The 20,574-nt window shown below is 47.0% G+C and overlaps 1 protein-coding gene across 3 annotated transcripts; it reads left to right on the top strand.

The window, feature by feature from the left end:
• Positions 1-1,182: 1,182 nt before the first annotated feature.
• On the top strand, positions 1,183-20,200 carry TMPRSS6 (transmembrane serine protease 6). 3 transcript variants are annotated; one of them, XM_071551709.1, is made up of 18 exons: positions 1,183-1,623; positions 3,444-3,600; positions 3,778-3,920; positions 4,113-4,180; positions 5,398-5,582; positions 8,270-8,311; positions 9,273-9,477; positions 9,775-9,911; positions 10,476-10,588; positions 11,053-11,162; positions 12,251-12,396; positions 13,339-13,437; positions 15,449-15,562; positions 15,848-15,964; positions 16,690-16,858; positions 17,267-17,538; positions 18,212-18,348; positions 19,036-20,200. In XM_071551709.1, exons 2-18 carry the CDS (start codon positions 3,444-3,446, stop codon positions 19,192-19,194), a joined length of 2,373 nt encoding a protein of 790 aa, XP_071407810.1. In that variant the 5' UTR covers positions 1,183-1,623; the 3' UTR covers positions 19,195-20,200. The 3 variants fall into 3 exon arrangements, with proteins under 3 accessions (XP_071407810.1, XP_071407812.1, XP_071407813.1); XM_071551711.1 differs by lacking the exon at positions 1,183-1,623 and adding an exon at positions 1,892-1,977; XM_071551712.1 differs by lacking the exon at positions 1,183-1,623 and adding an exon at positions 1,923-1,977 and having other exon boundaries at positions 3,405-3,600.
• Positions 20,201-20,574: the final 374 nt, after the last annotated feature.

Here is a 20,574-nt window from a genome sequence, read left to right as displayed (position 1 = left end):
AGGAAGTGCTCAATGTCAGATCTGGCGATAACCGGACCTTTCTTCCAGGAAGATGAGATCATGTGGTCTTGTACGTGAGTAACCCAGGTTGTGAATACCAAAGGCATAACACTCTCAGTGATTTGGGGCCCTTTTGCTGCTGGGTCCCCTAGAGCTCTCTGGAAATGTCACACAGGGAGCGGTTCCCTTTTGAGCCAATGCGAACACAGTGTGTGGTTCACAAAACCACAGAAACATGCTATGACAGTATCCTTCAGTACCAGAGGCAAACCAAAGCTGAACAACAGCACTGTGTGGAAAATATCAGTGTGGAAAATATCAAGCCAACAGCCACAGACACGAGCTCTGTCTTAAGCACAGAGACAGCAAAGATAGCTGTCACATCTCTCATCTCCTTCTTTCCAAGATAACCTTGTTCATAAACAGACATCACTCTCAGTCTCCTCCCACATCTCTTTTTTTTTTTTTTACTGTGGAGAAACAAAAAGTAAAGGGTGCTTGCAGTAAAGGAATTTCTCTGAAGTCAAATCTGATCAAGGTTTTGTGTCCTTGGTTCATTCAAAAGCCTGTGGTGATAGATGTGGTATGCTTGCTTAGATAGATCAGACTGAGATTCTACATTTTTTGTTCTGCTGAAAACACCAGAGGAGGAAGACTTTTCTTTCCAGGAAAGTTGAATACAAAAGGTAAGGTCTTTGGCACTGGGAAATACCCTCAGCTGGGTTCTGACCCACTGTGGCAAGTCCTCATAATGTAAACTCAGAACTATATATGAATACGTATATGCCTAATGATGCAGCTAGTTCTTCATTATCTGTGGAAATTTTGGCTCAAAATAACTTTTGAAAGTGAAAGCAGGTCTCAAATCTCTTGAGCGGTTCCGAAAGCATTCCCAATCAAACACTACAGCTTTTTATCCGCATTAATGTTTATTTACTAGAATCCACCATGAGGCAACTACAGAAATTACTTTAGGTCTTCATGCAGTCTCAGACTAACCATGATCCAGTGGCAGAGCTGAAAACATCTATCCCTGTCCAGCTGTAAAAATGAGCACAAATTAGCCCTGTCCCAGCTTGATGTCACTGGCTGGAGCTCAGCCCCAGGTCAAGAACTGACCATTTCCCCATTCCATCCGCCCATTTATTGACAGAATAACTTTATTTACTCTGCTCTAGCTGCAGTGCTGCTGCTTTTTGTGAAAAACAAAGGGACACATACAGAGCTGTAGGGCTGTAAGCAGAAGGTAGTGCAGGAAAAGTAGTTGAGGAGGACCTGGACTGGAAGGAGAGCAGATGTGTCAGGGAGGAGTGAGTGGTGGTGCAACCAAGTGTGGGGAGCCCAGTGTCATGGGACTGGGTAGCAAGAAGTGCAAGAAGACCAGAGGAAGACTCGCAGACTGGGACTGACAGGCTCTGTTTCCATCTGCATGACCACTGTGGTAACCAGACCTGCTGTCTACGTCCCTCCTTCCAGTGATCTACACCTGCCAGACAGAGCCTACTCCATCCCTGTGTTGGGGAGCACATCCTGCATTTCACCTATTTCTCCAATGGGACCAAAGAGGGTGGCTAAGATATACAGCAGTTGCTCAGCAACTCCCTGTCCCCTGAGGAGGACAAGGTAAGCCATCTGTGCCAGCATGCTGGGTTGTTCTCTGTACAGCTGGAGGTGCTCCTAGCCTGACTTTTTCTGGACTTCCCCTGTTCATCCTGCAGATCTTTTCCCCTGTAAGCCTCCAGATCTTCCATTTCAGAAAAAAACCCAGGTATTGTACAGGGTGCGCTGACCCATTGTGGGCAGGATGGTGCAGGACAAAAGCCAAGCTGAAGGGACGTGACATCAGGTTATTGATTGCTGAAGAGACCTTGAGCTTGGGTAAATAGATGTCCTTCTTTCTCCCCCACTCCATGTGTGTGTGAGCTGCTGGCATAGGGGGTATGGGCCAAGTCTCACAGGCAGCAGCAGGCTTTAAAGGTAGGTCTGCAGCTCTGGGGGAAACCCCAGTGCCTACCATCAAATCTACTAACAAAGAGGCTCTTCTGCTGCTGCTTCCTGACTTCCTCTCCCTGCCTCTCCACCTGTGATTGTGTGCTTATGCCTGCTGTTTCTTGGCTCTTTGGGAAGGAGATCCTCCCCAGGGGTTGCACAGAAAGGTGCCCAACAAGGAGCAAGGGAGGGCAGACTGTGCTGGGCCTCTTTGTACCACCTGCCCCTCTGCAAGGGTGCATTGGAGCAAGCCGATGTGTGACTGTTCAAGTGGTGATGCTCACCAGGCTGGGTTTAATGTTCCAGAGTAAGTTACCTGGTGCTTGCCTTCTGTAAATGTGTTTCTATGTTGCAAGGCAGCCTGGAGGGCTTCAGGCTCCGTAACTGGGGGAAAGGAGGTTGAAAAGCCCACTCACTCTTAAAAAGTGATGCTCAATGGCATCCACACAGGCTACAATATGCATGAGGCCAGTCACCTCTTCCCACATCTGTAGCAAGTCCCTCCCATGCACTTCTGCCCCCACGCTCACATGCATGTATACTGGGCATGAAGACAACTCACAGACACAGAGACAGGACACAGGCATTCCCCAAGACCTCTGTGCCCTCCCATATGATGCATTCCTCTCCAACCACAGAAACACAGAAAGCCTTTGGGGGCAGGCATGCACTGGGGGTGGCAAAGTAAAGGAGGAGTAAAGTGGATGAGCTAACCAGTATTAATGTGGCTCTCTTGGGCAATTGCATTTCTTACCCTCAGCATCTGGGGCTGACAGAAGGAAAGCAGTCAGGTACTAGCAAAAGAAGTAGCCTGGGGTAGTTAAGGGATAAAGGAAGACAGAAGGTGTCCCCTGGCACAAGCAGAGGGTAGGGGAGGGCTGAACATTAATCAGGCGCTCTGTTCTCATTAGGTCAGCTAGTGAGTCAGTGCCAGCATCAGCTTTGCCTGGGAACACAGGGTCTGGTGGGAATGGCAAAGTTCGTTTACTTTTAGGGATCAAGATAAAAATGGCACAGTGGGCAAAGTGCAACTTCAGGTTCCTAGGTTGTGGCTGTTCAGTGCAACTTCTGTGTACATTTGAGGTCACAGATTTTCTTTTGCATTTATTTCTGGATCATTAAAATACCAGTTTTAAAACCATTCCCAGCCTGGGAGGACAACACTTTTGTATTCAAAGAAATTCGTTATTGTAAGCATTTGTGGTTTTGGCAGAAGGAAACCCCAGGGAATGCCTTTGAAATACAAGGGATTACCAGGACATGTAGACACGACAGTGTCCTGGAAGCCTGTCTCCCACTAATTTAGGAGTCTTATTCACATTAGCTCTGAGCAAAGTCTTCGATGGCTGGCCCCAGAGATCTCTTGGGGCTATAGATCTTGAGGGAGGTGGACTGAGATGTCATAACACCTGCAGAGACAAACCCAGCCTGACCATGGCGTGCTGTGTCACCAGATGCCCCTGATGGAGTCCGAGGAACAGGAGGAAGACTCCAGCTCCCTCTCAAATGACAAATCAGAGACTAACTCACATCACTGCCTTCACTATGTGCCCCTTGGGATCACCTTTCTTGTGCTGACTGGAGCTGCTGCAGCAACCTGGTATTTCCTAGGTAAAAGTTCACATGTGTTTTTTCCCCATTGCAGGAAGTAGATGGAGTAGAGTCAGAGCAATGCCCAGCCCAAAGCATGTTACTGACTCTGGGTAACCTTTAGACACTCATACATAGGGGTAACCCCCACTATCCTACATATCACCAAGGTAATCCAGTAGTATCTTCTGTTGGCAGACTACAGACCGTGGCACCTGGAACCAACCGTCCTGCAGTTTTACTGTGGCAGCCTCCAGGTGCTCAATCGCCGGTACTTCCCAGACCTTGGGCAGGTGGAGTCCAGAGCCTTCTGGCTGGAGTCAGCTAAGCTCCAGAACATGGTGAGGGCAATTTCATGAACAGAGCTGGCCCTGAGGCCATTCAATGAGTAGAATGAGGAAGGGGTCAGATACTCCCATTCAAGGACAGACTTGGTAGGTCTGTACAGCAAGAGGGATGAAACATCAGATTGGCCTCAGTCCTTTGCCATTGTAACATTTCACTATAGTTATCAGACAACATTCTCATTGCAGATGAAGGAGCTGATTCGTGCCACAGAGCTGGGTCAATATTACAACTCGAGCACAGTGTATGCCTTTGGGTGAGTAGCACACACAGCATATTTGCTTGTTCATGTGTGAAAGCTTCCAGTCAATTGTACTCTGGTTTCACTGAAATCTGGCCATGACAAACTTCTGCAGTCCCCTTCACATGAGCTCCAGGCTAGGAGAAACAGTCCAGATTCAGAATGGTTCCAGCATAACAGAGCTGAGGATATTTTGATGTTCCTGATCATCCCAGAGCATGATGGAAAGCCAAAACAGAAATTTTTCAGAGAGGCAAAATTTCAAGGGAGTAAACAAAATTAAGTGTGAAGAGATTAAAAAAAATGGCTTAGTATTATCAGTAGAAACTAAGCAGCTGCAAATAAATTCATCTATTTCAAGGAAGTTTTATGGCCTGACTCTACGCACCAGAAGGGAGAGGTCAGAATGCACCACAGAAAAGGTATTCCAGCCAAGAAGCATGGACCACCTGGGAATAGGATAACAGTGGAATGGGACAGATGTGGAACTACAGCTTTTCAGATCATAACAGTAGATCATGATAGGAGAAATTACTTCCAGACTGATGGTCATTTACTTCTGATTTTTTTTTTCTATGCACCCATAAATTTGTCCTTCACCTAAGGAAAATTCCAATTTTGATGTAATTCCATTTTCAGCTGAGGAAAGAAAAGTTTCACTTGCAACTCTTCCTCTAGCCTTTTACTGAGCAAAGGTTTGTTTCAACAACTTTTTGTCTGCCCCCACCCAATTTTCTCAGCCATCTGACTGAACAAGGTCACAGTCTTCTGCAGCTCAAGCCTGCCTAGCATGAATGGGTTGAGTTAAGGCAATGAGTCATAAATCATCCACTTGTCACCACTGCGAGGTGAGACAGTGAAGCCTTGAGTGTTTCTTTTCAATCCCTTGTCAGTAGTATCCAAAGGTCATTTCAGCCTGAAATGACTACTCATTAGACCAGTCCTGATTGATTATCACATTAATTTGAGCTCATATGGTCATCACTAAAGCCAGATAGTATAAAAAGGCTTCCTGCCACAAAGCACTATGCATTGACTCACACCGTGAACATTACAGCTCTCCTGCCCCACTCAGAGAAGTTCCTCTGGGTCACAGCAGCAAGGCAGAAAGTTCACACAGATATGTCTGATTTGTGGAAAACCAATGTGTGTGGTGTTAATCTCTGGGGTTTATGTCTCCAGTAATTCTGGAGATGAAGAGAGACCATATTTTACATGCTATTTCCCATTAGGGAGGGGGCTCTGACCTTCTTCTTCTGGTTCACCCTTCAAATCCCTGAGAGTCAGCAGAAGGAGGCAACTGCTGAGAGGGTAAACACAGTGCTCCACCAAGAGCTCTCCACCAGCTTCAACAGCTCGGGCAGCCTGTCCTACCAGACAGAGTACAGGGTCAACCCAGACTCGCTGGTTCTCCTGGGTAAGTACCAGCTGCTCCCCTGTGGCCTGAACAGTCAGAAGTGCTCCAAGATTTATGAGGTTAGGAGAAAAGGCCAGGAGTCACTACTGAAGGGGACAGGGCAAACCTGAAGAAGAAATAGTAAGGATCAGGATATACAGCTACACTTATTTCTTCCTGATAGAGAAGAACTGAAGTTTGATTTTTAAAAAGCATTCTTCCTTTGAAGGATTAAATATTATTGGAGATACAGCAGTAAAGATTAGTGGAGATACAGCAGACTATGATCAGCTAGATTTTTTTTTTCCACCCATCAGCTTTGGCTTCTCTGGAGCAAGATCTTAGACAGGTCATGACTTTGATCAGCTCAACTTGAAAATGGCTAGCAATTAGTTTTCCTACTTTTCTTTGGGAGATTATTCTTCTTGATAGAGAGAACAAAAGCAACATACCCGAGTCACCACTAAGTCTTCCTCTGAGACAAAGTACTGTTACCACTTCAGTACTTGACTGATTTTAAATCTGATAATTTTAAGGACTATTTATTATTGCCACAATGAAGGTCACAGCCGGTTTAAAAGGCCACCCATACTAAACAGTTCTAAAGTAAGAGTTAGACTAGGGATGTGTCTATGTTCAATGCATCCAAGTTCAGTGAAATTTATATTTAGTCTTTATAATGAGGCTTAACTTCTCTGCCTGGTCTGATACCTCTTAAAGAGTCCCAAATCTCAAAGTTTTTAAAATATATTGTGTTTCTTCTCTCCCCTTGCGACTCCTGTTTCCAAGTTCCTTCCTCCTGTAAAATGTTACATCTCCAGGTTTTTTTTCCCCTAGACATGCTAACTTGTGTTTTTCTAAGCTGAAACTTCTTTTATTATATCCCACTCATATTTGCTTTAACTTTTCCCTCTACACCGCAATTGTTTAGTGGGTTATTTTTGTGTGTGTGTAAAGAAAATTCCTCAAAATTATTTTCACTCCCTCATCCAGACCATCATTTTAAGATCTTATTCTGAAGCTGTATTAGCATCTCATGAAGACATCTCCTCCTGCAGTTATCATCAGTCCCTTCTACTCATGATTTGTTTCCAGCATACCAGACCTTATGCTCAGCCAATTTAAATGAACTTTCTTGACAAAGGCATCATAAGGAAATATGCTAAATGCTTCCAAGTGAGCTCATCTAGCATTTTCACTTTATTTGCTCACTTCATAATGTAACTCATAAACAAATAAAAATTATGGTGCCATACTATTAGCTGTTCCCAGTTCCCTCTTACTCCCTTTGCATCTGTTTCACTGTTTTGTTCATTTCAGCAGACCACACTTCTTTCTGTTTTGGACTTAACACAGCAGCTGTTTCTCCAGCTTCCTCTGCCTTCCCTAGCTCTCTCCACCTCCCTCTCCATTCAGAAGCACAGTCTAGCAACTGAGTCAAAAGTTGAAAACCTCTTATACTGCTGGGCGAGAGTGACCTCAAGCCAGTGAATTAACCTCTGGCTTGCTTTGCACGGTAAAGTCAGAGTGAAAAAATAGCTAGCTAATAGCTTGTCATTAGCACTTCATTGCTTTCTGACAGACTCATTTGCTGCCCTGTTTAGTTCTAAACTTTCACTCTGCTTTGAGACACAGACCTGCAAACCACTGACTAGCACAGAAACCTCTCCAACATCTCCAGTGCTTTATTTTTCTAACAGCTACACTCACCCTAAGATACGAGCTTCCCCTTTCTCTAAAAGTCTTTCTGGATTTACTTTTCCCTACAGAAAATCAGTTTTGTTAACTTCAGATAAAAGGGTGACTACTATCAGCTCAGCACACACCCTTCCCTATAGCACATGTGCTTCTCTAGGATCCTGCCATTATGCCTGCAGGATCCTCTTTTCCACAACATCTGTTTTTGCTCTGACAAAACCACTCACCTCTCCCCATGGAATTGCTTAGGAGCTACAAAGACCAAACGCCTGACCTAGGCAAGGCCCCAACAGCAATTCTTACACCAAACTGACCTCACAGTGCTTTTTATTTTGGCAATTATTCCCAATAGTGACTGATCTCTGATTCCAGTTCAGCTGGGAGGGTGGAGAAAAGCCCAGCTCTCTTAAAAGTGTTGTCCACCCTTTAACTCTGTTTTGCACAGATTGGTAGTCCTTGCTGATGATTTTCTGTACATCTCCCTTCTCCAAAGTCAGCTTCTATAAGGATGTTGAGTAGCTCATCAACCAGTGGTCATCAAGAGTTATCTCCTTCACCCTCAGTAACTCCCATATTTTTCAGTGGGTGTTCTTTAAACTAGAAGAGAAGATGGTGGCTCTGGGGAGTAGGGTTGTGCCTGTGGTGTCGCTACCAGGGGAGGGGAATGAGTGCCTGAAGGAATGCCCAGTCCTCCTGGGAAGGGGAGGAGGTCCTAGAACAGCACATTAAAATGGGCAAGGAAAAAAGGCAGAGAAGTCTGTGGTGGGATGGAAGGTGCGAATTTGGGCCGTTGGATTTGGATCAGAGGGCAGAGAGATAGACTGGGGAAGGCATGACTGAAACAGGTCTTTGAGAGCAGACAGAGAGGTATCTGGAAGATGTCCCATGCCGAAGTTGTAAGTGAGCCAGTTACACAGAAATAAAGGGAGTCCTCACCTGCCATGCTAGCGTTCAGATCCTACCAGTTTATCTTTTTGTTTACCTTCTTTTATACATTTTCTTTCTAACAGAATCCAGTGTGAAAGACATAGCAGTGCTGAAATCCTCTCTGGGTAGGCTACCTTTTCCTTTCTTTTTGAGTTAATGACTTTATGGGAGGGATTTTCACAGGGGACGGAAAACTTGTTGGCTTGCTGGAGTTGTAAAACTTGGGAAGGGAAGAAGAGAACAGGAGCAAGGGAGCACCAGTGCTGCTGCTTGGCCAAATCCAAACTATATGACAACTATGTGCTGGATGGCTCTGAGCGTCCTGACAACTCTGTCCCAGTAGCCCTTCTCCTAGCAGAGATACCAGCTGCTAGGAGCATTGCAGCCATCTTAGTCTTGTCCTGGTCCTAACGAGAATTATCAAGTAGATTGGTGTACTGGTACAACAGTGCTAATTCCAGGCCCCATGCAGTGCAGCTGAATGTGTGTGTGTGGGAGGGCAGTTCCCATGTGGCTCTGCAATGAAGGTGCTGTCAGTCATTTAGGAGTCTGTTTGCTTAGCAATGTTTGAAGACCTTCAAGTAATTTCAAACAGTGTTGTAAGTGCTGTGGCTGGCAGCTTGCATTAGACATGCTATTAGAAACTCACCTTTAAGCTGATATTTACTCAAAAATCCTGGTGTGGAAGTCTTCTAAAACCCAAAAATCTGATGAGGGAGATGTAAAGCCAGGAAGAGTATGGGGCTGAGAGGAGAAAGAGGTGAAAAAGAAAATAAAGGCAGTGGAATATAACTGTGCTGTGCTGACATTTAAAGTCTGAGGTAGTATTACCTTAACCAAGGAAGAGGGGCCAGTTCTTATAGAGAAAAATTGTAGTAACAGCACAAAAGGATCAGTGCCACCACAACATAGGTAAAAGTAAACTGAGATCACTGGGATGAGTCAGCCTTACCGTAAAATGGAGCTCACACTCATGTCCCTAGTGAAAATCCCATATCTTAATTTCCCTTACAAGTGCTCCTAAGCCCCACTTTGCCTCCATTTAGATCACCCCAATGTTTAAACCTCTCTTTCCCTTTGATTCAGGTTGCTACAGGTACAGCTATGTCCAGGAGGATGATATCTTAAGGCTGGAGGGCCCTGACTACCTGGCCTCCAGTTGTCTTTGGCACCTTTGTGGCCCCAAGGGCTACATGATTAAGCTACACCTGGAGTGGACTCTGCCTGATTGCAGGGACCGCCTGGCAATGTATGACACAGCCGGGCCCCTGGAGAAACACCTCATCACCTCGTAGGTAGCTCCTGAGCAGCGGGAACGTGGTGGGTAAGCCAGGCAGGATGGCTTGACACACCACAGCAGGGGAAGGTGTTAGACTACATCAGAGGAAATTCTCTTTGATGCAGAACCTGCCTCTTGCTGATGAGCAGAGGTCACTGATGTGGGGTATGTGTCTCACAGGCAACCGTGCAGCACAAGCAGGCATATGCTGTGTGTGGATAACACAGACCTCCATTGTCTCTCTCCTTCTTCTCTTTCATTTGAAGCATTACTTGCTTCACTCCCATCCTTTTATTTCTTTGCCTTGAGGATCTATGGCTGCAGCCGGCAGGAGCCCACAGTGGAAGTCCTTTCATCTGGCCCTGTCATGTCCATTGTGTGGAAGAAAGCCATGTACAGCTACTATGACCCCTTCATCCTCTCAGCACAGGCAGTGCCCCTCAAAGGTGAGGAAGGCTGGAGGAGGATGGCTATAGGTACAGGAGAAGACAGGTTATCTCCTGCAATATCACAGTTCCTAGAGGTCCTTCATCCCTATTAGGGACAGAATTCACTCTGGATTGCAAGGGTAGAGGTGGTCACTAAAAGGCAGGTTAGGTGTTGCTCCCTCGCTTGGACTCACTCCTACACTAGCATGTGGCTCGAGTCTTTACAGCCCGGGTTCTGGCAGGCAGAGCCTGAGTGATCATGATACTTTAAGTGAAGGCCAAGCTCTCATGCATGGACAGATCAGATGTGACCTGGACATCACATCCACATGCACTTGCAGATAAATGTCAATTCTACACAAGACTCTAAGGCAGCAATATACATTACCATTACCCTTCTCTGGACAAGAGGAGGTGGCTGAGTAGAAATGGCCCCTTGAAGGGAGCTGGCAGAACACCCTGGTCACCTTTATCATCAGGCATTAGAGTCCTTTTTGTCTTCTTCTTCAATGGGCTGAATACATGGCATGGAGGCTGAGGCTGAGCTGACAGATAGCAGGCTTTGAGTGTCTGTATTCACAGCTTGTGAAGTGAATATAACTCTGCGGGAGGACCTGGAGCTGCAGGGGAAGATTGGCACCCCCCACTACCCCAGTTACTACTCGCCCAACACGCAGTGTACCTGGCACATGATGGTAAGAGCCAGCTCCCACAAGAGCACCCACCCCATTTCCAAAACCCTGGCAGCACTCCACACATTGTGGGGGTACAGCCAGTACTCTGAGTCGGACCATGAGAAGGAAGCAGAAGGTGGCAGCCTGCCTAGCCTCCACATAAGGTGTGTTACTGAAGGGTAAGGAATCTAATATTGCATACCAGCACAGAGATGGCATAGCTGATGAGAAATCTGAGATCTGGTCTCCAGAGGAGTTCTTCAAAGTAAAACCAGTTTGCTAGGAATTGCCAGGCTTTGACACCAGCGGCAGAGCCACTCTGGGCTACAGCATGGCTCCAGTACAGAGGGTGCTTCCTTCTGACCTGCAATGTGGCCAGACCACATCTGGTCTACACATCTATCCTGCTCATTTCTGATTTATGAAGTGTGCTGCAACACTCATAGGAGCCATGTGTCCTCTTCTTTGGAACCCCTTGTCTGCAGGTCCCATCTCTTGACTATGGAGTCACCCTCTGGTTTGATGCATATGCACTCAGCAGACAGAAGCATGACCTGCCCTGTACCCAAGGCCAGTGGATAATTCAGAACAGAAGGTGTGTGCTGGGGTCCTGGTTTCTGTCTCTCACTTCCCACTTGGGATTAAACTGGGATTAAACCTCTACAGGTGCCCTGCTCATTTCAGTCACTATATCTGAGGAAGGAGAGCCTATCACTACACTCAGTGACCATTGTTTGTGCCAGTTCCTCTTGTTTTAGTATGTTTCTGACTTGTCTTTTTCACTGTCTACCCAGTGCACACATTTCTTACAGATTTGCTTCAAGCTACCAGCCTGCTTTATCTGTCTTGCTGTTTGCATCAGGCTTCTTAGTTTTCTCCTGTGTGTGTAACCTTGGTGTCCTCCCACGTCTCCTCTGTTTGCAAATCTGCCTGTCACCACCTCTGCAATATTATCTGTGTGTGCCATTGCCTTGCATCCACCTACGTACAGATCTTCCCCTTAGCTCCATATCCTCCTGCTTTGATTGCAGCCACATCCCCCTGCAGGACTTCCCATAATTAGCATCCATATGTAGCTGGTGCTACATACCTGCTCAGCACTGTCCAGGTGCAAAGGATGGAGAGCTGTTGTGCTCCCCTCTCCTCAAAGCTGGGTCTGAGATAAATGGACCTACATCTTTTGTTTTGCCTCCCACTTACTGCAAAATTGTCTGTTTCCCTCCAAAACCTCCCTCAACCCATTTATTAGTGTCTTCTCCACTGTTCCTATGGAGGTAACTTATTTTCCTCCAGTGAGTCCTATCCAGAAGCTATGTTCCCTTGGCTTAGGATTTCCCCTTTTTCTCTCCCTGCCTTCGACTCTTAAACTGTTAGTGCCACAATTTCTACAACATGGTTTCTTCGGGAAGATGCCAAAGAAGAATCTTACATTATAAGAACTAAGCTGCTTTGCGTGGCCTGAATTCAGTGTTTGCCAGAAGGTGGGAAGTGTCCAGAGATAGGGGGGTCACTCTGTGCTCTGTATATCATGCATATTGAAGGTATTTTTCCTTTGTGGCTTTCCCTCAACATGCAATCTGTGTGTCCCACTTCCCACCCCAGCCCCACCAAGCCCCTTTGCCCCAATTCATTGTCTTGCCCTCCCTCCCTGTCCAAGCCATCCTGCCTGTGTTTACTCCTCAGGTTGTGTGGCCTGCGGACTCTACAAGCCTATGCTGAGAGGATCCCAGTCATGTCTTCTGCTGACATCACCATTACCTTCAACTCGCAGATCTCCTTAACTGGCCCTGGGGTACAGGCAGCTTACAGCCTCTACAACCAATCTGACCGTAAGCTCAGGCTTCTCCCTGTTCCTCAGTGAGGTGGCAAGTGCCAGCAGCCCCTGTGCACTTGGCTTGTGCTAGAGAAACACAAGGCACATCCTGTGAGCCCCAGGTGCCATCCACCCTTTAGGAACATGCTCACAAATCAGTGACACACACACCACTGATCTCCCCAAAAGAAGAGACAATTTACATGCAAAGCTGCTTCTGCACATGTGGTCCTGCCTCATGTTGCCAGAGCATCCATGTGACAAAACCCAAGGTCAGACAGTTGTCTAAAATCTTACCCTCATGCCCACATCATGGACTGGCCTTGGGAATTCAATGAGAAACCAACTCTGCTTGAAGCAACATTTGTTTTGATTATAAGAGCTCTTAGAGAGAGCTTCTTCCTGCTCACTTTGGAATCCGTGCAAACAAGAGACAAATAAAACTGCACACAAATAAAATACACATATAGGCAAATGCTGTCCACAGTCTATCTTTCCAAGGTTTCAACATCTCCCTCCTAAAGTGTGCCAGTAATGCATACCAGTCCCTGAATATGTGTGCCTGCCAACATGTCTAGCACCAACCTTTTCAAGGTCCCAGCCAAGTTTTAATAACAATCCCAAAGAGCATATTTCAGCTTTCCTATACCATTCAGGAGACATGAAATAGCATTAATCCAGAGATATGTTGTGCAAGGCAGGTGGTTATCCTGGCTATTGCCCATTGGTGCAACACAAAACAGGAAAAGAGCCAGGTGCACAGGCTGGCTCCATTTGCCCTTGTTAAGAGCAGATGACGTGGCAGGTTTTGGGGAGCACAGTGAGTGCTGACAGCACTGCAGCAGCACTTGTGTGGTCAGGAAAGTGTGCAGCTCCACGCTTCACTTTCAAGCTGTGGTGCTCTGCTGCAAAGAGGTTTCCAGTCACAGGGGACTAACTACTCTCTGCGGTTTCACAGCCTGTCCCGGGGAGTTCCTGTGTTTGGTGAACGGCTTGTGCGTCCCAGCCTGTGATGGGATCAAAGATTGCCCCAATGGGCTGGATGAGAGAAATTGTGGTGAGTGATTTCTTCTCCCTGCTGGTCCTTGGTCTCAGCATGACACAGCCCCTTGCTCTTCCAAAGGTAGGGAGAGATGGGAAGGATTTGGTTGGGCTAGGCACAGCCTTATACCTCCCCTCCAGAAGCTTAAACCTCTGCATCCCTAAAAGTCTTATCCCACTGCTGGCTGGCTTTAGCCTGCTCTGGATGGAACAGCAGTGCTTCTGACTCCTGTGCACAACACAGCCTTCCTGGGAGAACCCCCTAGTACCCATACTCCAAAAGTTCCAGGCAGCCTGAAAGAAGCCCCCTACCCAGGCTGTTCCCTACCTTGTCCTACTTTCCTCCCACCCAGGGTCTACAACAAACCTCAGCCCTGGCCTACAGCCTGCTCTGCTGTCACACACTCAGCATTCCCCTCCCAATTCAGACCTCCCCAAGCCCACCTGCTGCATTTATCTCTCCACTTTCTCCCAAGTCCTTTTGTGACACTTGATCTGTACAGATCCTCACTTGCATATTGTGCCCCAGTTTGGGAGCATCAAAGTCCTTAATCAGCCTTGATTGGTTCTCCATGCCAACAGCAATTACTGCTGACACAAACACCATCCTTAGCATCCCAGAACTCCTGCAGAGCCTTATTCTCACAGGAATAGCGATTCAGGTTTAGACATGACAACTAATTCATCTATTCTCCCATCTCTGGTGTGATGGGGAGGCTCATCCCATTGTTGCCCTAACTTCACTAACATTGCATTGCTAACTTTTCATTAGTTGTCCCCTATACCTGGGTTTTTTGCACAGAAAGATCCCTGAACCACTGGAGACAGTGGTCAACTCTGAAAGATTCAGAGGAAGGTGTAGGAAAAGTCTGAACTAAAAGAAAGGAGCAGTCTTTCTCAAGGAAGTTTTAATTCAGTGCTAGAAGTGTGAGAGCTCTCACAGGATTGCCGAGTTTGGGTTTTATATTGTCTGCAGTCTTGCTGACATTGAGCTCTCCCCCATCATCCAGCTGTCTGACATCAGGGCTTGCATGCTTCCCTCATGTAGACATGGATATATTTGCATCCTTATGAATATCTAATCTTTTCTTGAAGCCTGGTAACTTCTTGGCCCCAGGGATATTGTGTCATTCAGTTTCACAGGTTGGCACAGACCAAGACTGATAAAAAAACCCAATACTTTCTCAGTGTTTTCAAACATCCCTTCATATTCGAAAAAGAAAATAGAAACATCATGATTTCCGTCCTTTCTTATACTCTTGCCACTGTTTGATTTCTGATTATTCATTCCAAGTCTGTATGGAACTGTTCCTGTCTTTAAAAACAATGTTCAAGATGCCTCAGACTTTCATGTGCCTTTAATCATCTGCAATCCTCATGCTAATTAATGAAGAAATTACAGTTATTGCAGTAAGAAAATGCCCAGGAGGTACTGATCCATCATGTTTGGTGTTGCATACAAACACAGGACAAGTTCCTGCTGTGGAAATGTGTGATCAGAAGTCAAACTGTGTGATGGGCAGGCAGCTTAGGCCCATCTCCATCCTGAATGGCCATCAGAGCTTTATGCATGTTGAGGAATCTATTGCTGTTCAGGACACACCAAGGGGAACCACTGGTCTGTATGAGGTGGTGATCCATAAGCTGAGGGTGATAGGGAGGCAGGAGGAACAGTGACCTCACCAGGTAGGATGCAGTCTCCAACAGAACCCTAACAAGGCAAGCAGACCAGGTCAGGTTATAAAAACTGAGGAGTCTGGTGACCTCAAAGCACATATACAGTGCTGAGGCAGGTCTGAGGCCAAGACAATAAAAGTTAAGTCAGCTACAGCAAAGGACAAGACAGGGTGAAGGCATACCTACAGTGTAGATCAGGCAAAGGCTACACAGCTGCACTATACCAGAGCTGGTCTTAAGCACAGCTTATAAGGTAGGGAAGAGTTTGTAGAGACTAGTAGTGCACTTAGGACCCTGACCTCACACCTTGTCTTGTGTGCCAAATACCTATGTTATTCCCTTCCATGCAGTGTGCTCTGCAAAGTTCCAGTGCCATGAAGACAGCACTTGCATCGAGTTCAGCAGGGTCTGCAACCAGCAGCTGGACTGTGTCAACGGGAGTGATGAGGAGCAGTGCAGTGAAGGTAGGAAGGGGACAGTGCTGGCATGAAAAATGCCTTCCCCTACGCTTGAGCCAAGGCTGTCGTAGTGTACTTCCCTCATGTGACATACGGACACCAGCTGGGAATTAACTTGCCTGACCTGCTCACAATATTTGTGAGCTGTTTGTTTGTTCAGGAAATTCCCTGTCATCATTTATGGAGTTCCCCCAAGCTCTCTTCTGCCTTTCCTCCCCCACTTAAAGGACTTCAGCCTTTGTTTACAACTAGCTGCCTTCCCTTAGCCTTGGCTCCCCTTTCTTTTTGCAGGGATCCCCTGTGGTCCTTTCACCTACCGCTGTGACGATGGGACCTGTGTGAAGAAACCCAACCCCCTGTGTGACACCACTGCAGACTGCAAGGACCTGTCTGATGAGAAGCACTGTGGTGAGGAAATGATCAGTTGAACGTCATCCAGGCAGGTTCAGGATGACATCCGCCCTCCCTTGTTTCACCTCCTTCTCCCCACCCCAGTCCCACAGTAAAAGCACCCCTGCTCCATCCCACGGTGGCAGGGGTAGCAGTGAGCCAACTCTGTGTTGAGCTGTGAGCTTTTTGGACAGCTGCTCCCCATCTCCTTCAGGAAGAGGCATCAGGCCAGATAGATGTGTCTCACAAGCCAGGTTCAACCCACAGGCTTCCTGTTGCACCACTGTGTTGGCTTTTGTGAAGTAATGCCATTGTACAAGGTTCCAGCCAGGAAAATCACCCATGTCTGCATGGCCACTTACAGAGAGTGGATTTATGTTTTGATTTCTCTACTTTTTTTTTTCTGGAGCCTCAGTAGGCAGTGAAAGAGAATCACTGTGAGGGTTCCCTGACAGCACAGCAGGTGGAGCAGCACAGCAGGTACCACCGTCAGTGTGCTGCCCCAAAGGCATGCCCAGGCTGCAGGTGGAGGTGAGGAGTGCTGTGCAGGCATCAGCAGGGACACACACTGGGAGGGAGAGCTCACTAGACCTGTTCTGAGCAGTACATAAAGCACCTGCTGGCTCAGTAAATCAAGGTATCAGAGGTCAAACTCTTCACTCAACTGAGCAGGAAACAAAGGGCAGTCACAGTATATCATGTTCCCTTCCTTCCCTGAAGTACCTGCCATGTCTCTTCCTCAGACTGTGGGATGCAAGCCCCTCTCAGCAGGATTGTGGGTGGTATGAATTCTGTGGAAGGGGAATGGCCATGGCAGGCCAGCCTACAAGTTCGGAGCCACCACATTTGTGGGGGAACACTCATTGCTGACCGCTGGGTGGTTTCAGCTGCACACTGCTTCCAGGATGAAAGGTAAACGGAGAAGGGAGGGTGCTGGATAGAAAGGTTTCCATTGCTTGCCATCTCATGCATAATTACAGGCTCTTCTGGCTGGTGAAAATGTAACAGGGCAGCTGCACCCCTCATCTGGCACCTCTGCCATGCTTTTCCATGGCTTGGAGCTAGAGAAATGGGTATGGGTACATGGACAGTATTAGGTGTGCACGCAGGAAAAAAGTATCAATGTTGGTATTCACAGAGAAACTTCGAAGGGGCAATGGTAGCAGAAAATGCTTCACAGATCCATCTTTACCTTGGTTCTACCATGTACCCATGCTGTCATAACCATGAAGATGTCAGCCTGTACTAGGATAGGGCCAGGATAGCATTACAGGCAGAGCATGTCGTGTTGCTCCCATGCTTCTCTGCTGCATCCTGCAGGCTGGCCTCCCCCTCCATCTGGACCGTTTACTTGGGCAAATACTTTCAAAACACCACCAGCCATACAGAGGTGTCCTTCAAGGTCATCCGCCTCTTCCTTCACCCGTATTATGAGGAGGACAGCCATGACTATGATGTGGCCCTGCTCCAGCTGGACCATCCTGTGATCATCTCGCCCTTAATCCAGCCCATCTGCTTGCCTGCTCCTTCACACTTCTTCGAGCCTGGCCTTCATTGCTGGATCACTGGCTGGGGAGCCCTCAAGGAAGGCGGTAGGTTCAAGGACTTTGTTGATGGCTTACTGCAGCAGTGCCAAGCCAGAAACATATGTTCAGAATTGTGTTAGGCAGAATAGGCTTCTGTTTATCCCAGACCTCCTTGACTCCTTTTGATTTTGTGTAACATGTTGAACAAAGTTACCTGCTGAGTGCCATTTGGAGAGGCAGGCATGAGAATCTGGTAATCAATATGAGGACAGCAGATGTTTCTTCATCCAAAGACTAGATTAGCTCTTCAGGTCAGCTTAGTGCCTTCACCCACTCATACACTTGCTCCAGCTGCTTCCTGAAAGGAAACACTCAGAAGAGTATACAGACATCGACACTTCTGGTTTGCATACTTGTACAGAAAAGTCTAACATCCTTTTCAATAAGAAACAAACTCAAGACTCTGACAACCCAGGTTTCCCCAAATCAGAATCCCCCTTGTCCCAAAAGCTGAAATGCCCAAAATATATCTCTGTAGGGAAAGGGATGAAGGGGGATTTTACTCCTTCCAGGTGAAGTGCTCTGCTGAAAGTCAAAGATTGTGATGCCAGAGCAGAACAGAAATTATGATGGCAGGTTTCAGCATACAGTGAGACAGGCATGGGCTGGGTGATCATGGTAAACAGTGGTAACTTCCACCATAGCTCACCTGCACTACTTTTGGTGCTCTACCTTTCAGGGCACATCAGCAATGTTCTACAGAAGGTGGACGTGCAGCTCATCCAGCAGAACATCTGCAGTGAGGCCTATCACTACATGATTACTCCCAGAATGCTGTGTGCTGGATACTACAAGGGCAAGAAAGATGCCTGCCAGGTGACAGAGGAGTTGTGGGATCAGGGTTGACTACAGAGTTGGGGTGTGTCCCTAATTTCACAAATGCAAACAGCCTGAAGTGAGGGTATATAACCATAGAACGCCACTTCCCCAACACTTCCTCTAAACTAAGTGGCCAACAACAGCTCTCAGGGCCACTTCTTCCCACAGACAGCATCCAAATACAGTTGAACACATCCTTTACTCATTTCAGCCCACTCTCCATTCTTTATCTCCCACTTTCAAGTCAGGTGTTTACCTTAGTCTCTTACACCCTCAGCCTCCAGCACCTGTCATGCACAGTAACCTATCTGTTCCTTCATTACTCTCAGTCTCAAGGAATTCTTCCCTCTCATCCCTCCCAGTATCCAGTTAAATCCTACCAGCTTCCCTGCTTGCCACGTATTTGGAAATGCCATATGGAGCAAAAGTAACCAGTAGAGCAATCAACTTCTTGGGACCTGGCTATAAGAGGGAGGAATTTGCCAGGTGAAGAAATTAATGGGTCAGGTGTTTGCACTGGAGACTGTTTTTGACATTTAAGGTACAAGGAATGTTGCAGATGTCCCAGGCATGAGTTGAGGGGATACAGGAAACTGCACATAGGGGCACTCAAAGACAATGTAATCACACAGCAGGAGAAGCTGGTGGATCACCATCACCCCAATTTACTTTTCCTTTCTCTAGGGCGATTCTGGAGGTCCGCTGGTCTGCAAAGAACCCAGTGGCAGATGGTTTCTGGCTGGTTTGGTCAGCTGGGGAATGGGATGTGCACGTCCAAATCACTATGGAGTATACACCAGGATCACTCAAGTGCTAGGCTGGATGAACCAAACCATGAGCTGAGAAAAGTGCATCTCTGTCTTCTCCCCTTCACACCTACACTCATATGGCACTCATTCCTGATCTTGCTCACTTGCCTCTCAGAGAGAGTGTGGGATGTTGTCAGACCCAGGATGTTCTTCTAAATAGGGTAAAAAAAGCCTGCCATGGGGATTGTAGTGAAAAGCAGGCAAACCCTCTTCCCTATCCATGCTTCCCAGGAAGCATCCCAAGGGGTTTTTAGGTTATCCACCCAAAAGAGAGGGGAAGGGGAGGGGGAGGAGGGAAAGTTGGGGGCAATGACATAACACACAGCAATAGTCCCAAGCTGATGGTCTTGGGAAGAGGAATAAGGGGAGTTGAACTTTCCATGAACCATGTGATTCAGCCACAGTCTTATGCTGGAACATTTACTGAAAGAAAATGTGACTGATGTAGTTAGAGATTCCAGTAACTGTGAAATCAATCTGCCTCCCTCTTCCTTCCTGCTGCTTATCCTTCATCCCCCTTCCCCTCCCATCACTCCTCCTCTTCCATCTCCCTAATTGCTTCTTTTCTTAGCTGGCGTGTGCTGTTCAATGTGCTGTTCAGCTCAGCCAGGCAACTCTTCACGTCTCACTGAGTCCCAGGCACGAGTCCAGCATTGCACCCCCAAGCACGTGTCCTGCCTCTCTGCTGGAGCAGCACCCAGTCTCCACTGCTGTACTTCCCTCAGTAAAAACACTGGAGCAGCCTTCCATCCCCTTCCCTCAGCCCTTCTAAATACCTTTAACATGAGGGCATCTCAACTATTCCCATCTTCTATCTCAGGTAATCCAGGAGGTGAAGGAGAAGGCTTCAGGGCACAGTGCTTAAACTGCAACTGCTATGGGTTTGGGTTTTTTACTAAAGATCTACCGATATGTGTGTGTGTGTTTATATATACATATTTACATATATATATATATGCATATATATATATATACACACACACAATGGACTGCTCTCCAGAATTAGAAATAAAATTAAGTTGAGGATTTCTTTAGCTCTACTTTGCTTCAATATGTTAAAAAATTATCTTGGGGTTGGTATGTTTTTGACCAAACTCTAGTCCTGGCACTGGAAACCGGCAAAAGTTTCCACACCCCTGCCAACCCCCCATCGCAGGTGTCCCTGGCACAGTGAGGTTGATCCTTTAGCTCAACAGGTGGTCCTCACTTGTTATGATTTAGGGGAGCAGATACCAATAAGTAAATCTGCTCTGTAGCCCAAGTGCCTGCAGTGGGGATGCAGCACAGATACAATGGAAAGTACCTCCAGCCCCCAGAAGACACACACGGCACAAGCAGCTTCTGGTGGCTTCAGGTGATGAATCCAAACTCCTTTTCTCCAACTCCCACCCCCTTCTACCAGCAACGAATTCTT

The sequence above is a fragment of the Pithys albifrons genome, chromosome 3, assembly GCF_047495875.1.
Source record: "Pithys albifrons albifrons isolate INPA30051 chromosome 3, PitAlb_v1, whole genome shotgun sequence".
Classification (NCBI taxonomy): Eukaryota; Metazoa; Chordata; class Aves; order Passeriformes; family Thamnophilidae; genus Pithys; species Pithys albifrons.
The sequence above is the reverse complement of the archived record's forward strand: the minus strand, read 5'-3'. Positions and strand labels throughout refer to the sequence as shown.

Excerpts from the sequence above, each read along its gene's own strand:
- TMPRSS6 (XM_071551709.1), top strand. The coding sequence starts at position 3,444 with ATGCCCCTGATGGAGTCCGAGGAACAGGAGGAAGACTCCAGCTCCCTC. Across the intron at positions 13,438-15,448 it reads GCTGGATGAGAGAAATTGTG|TGTGCTCTGCAAAGTTCCAG; the intron begins GTGAGTGATTTC and ends CCTTCCATGCAG. Across the intron at positions 15,563-15,847 it reads TGAGGAGCAGTGCAGTGAAG|GGATCCCCTGTGGTCCTTTC; the intron begins GTAGGAAGGGGA and ends TTCTTTTTGCAG.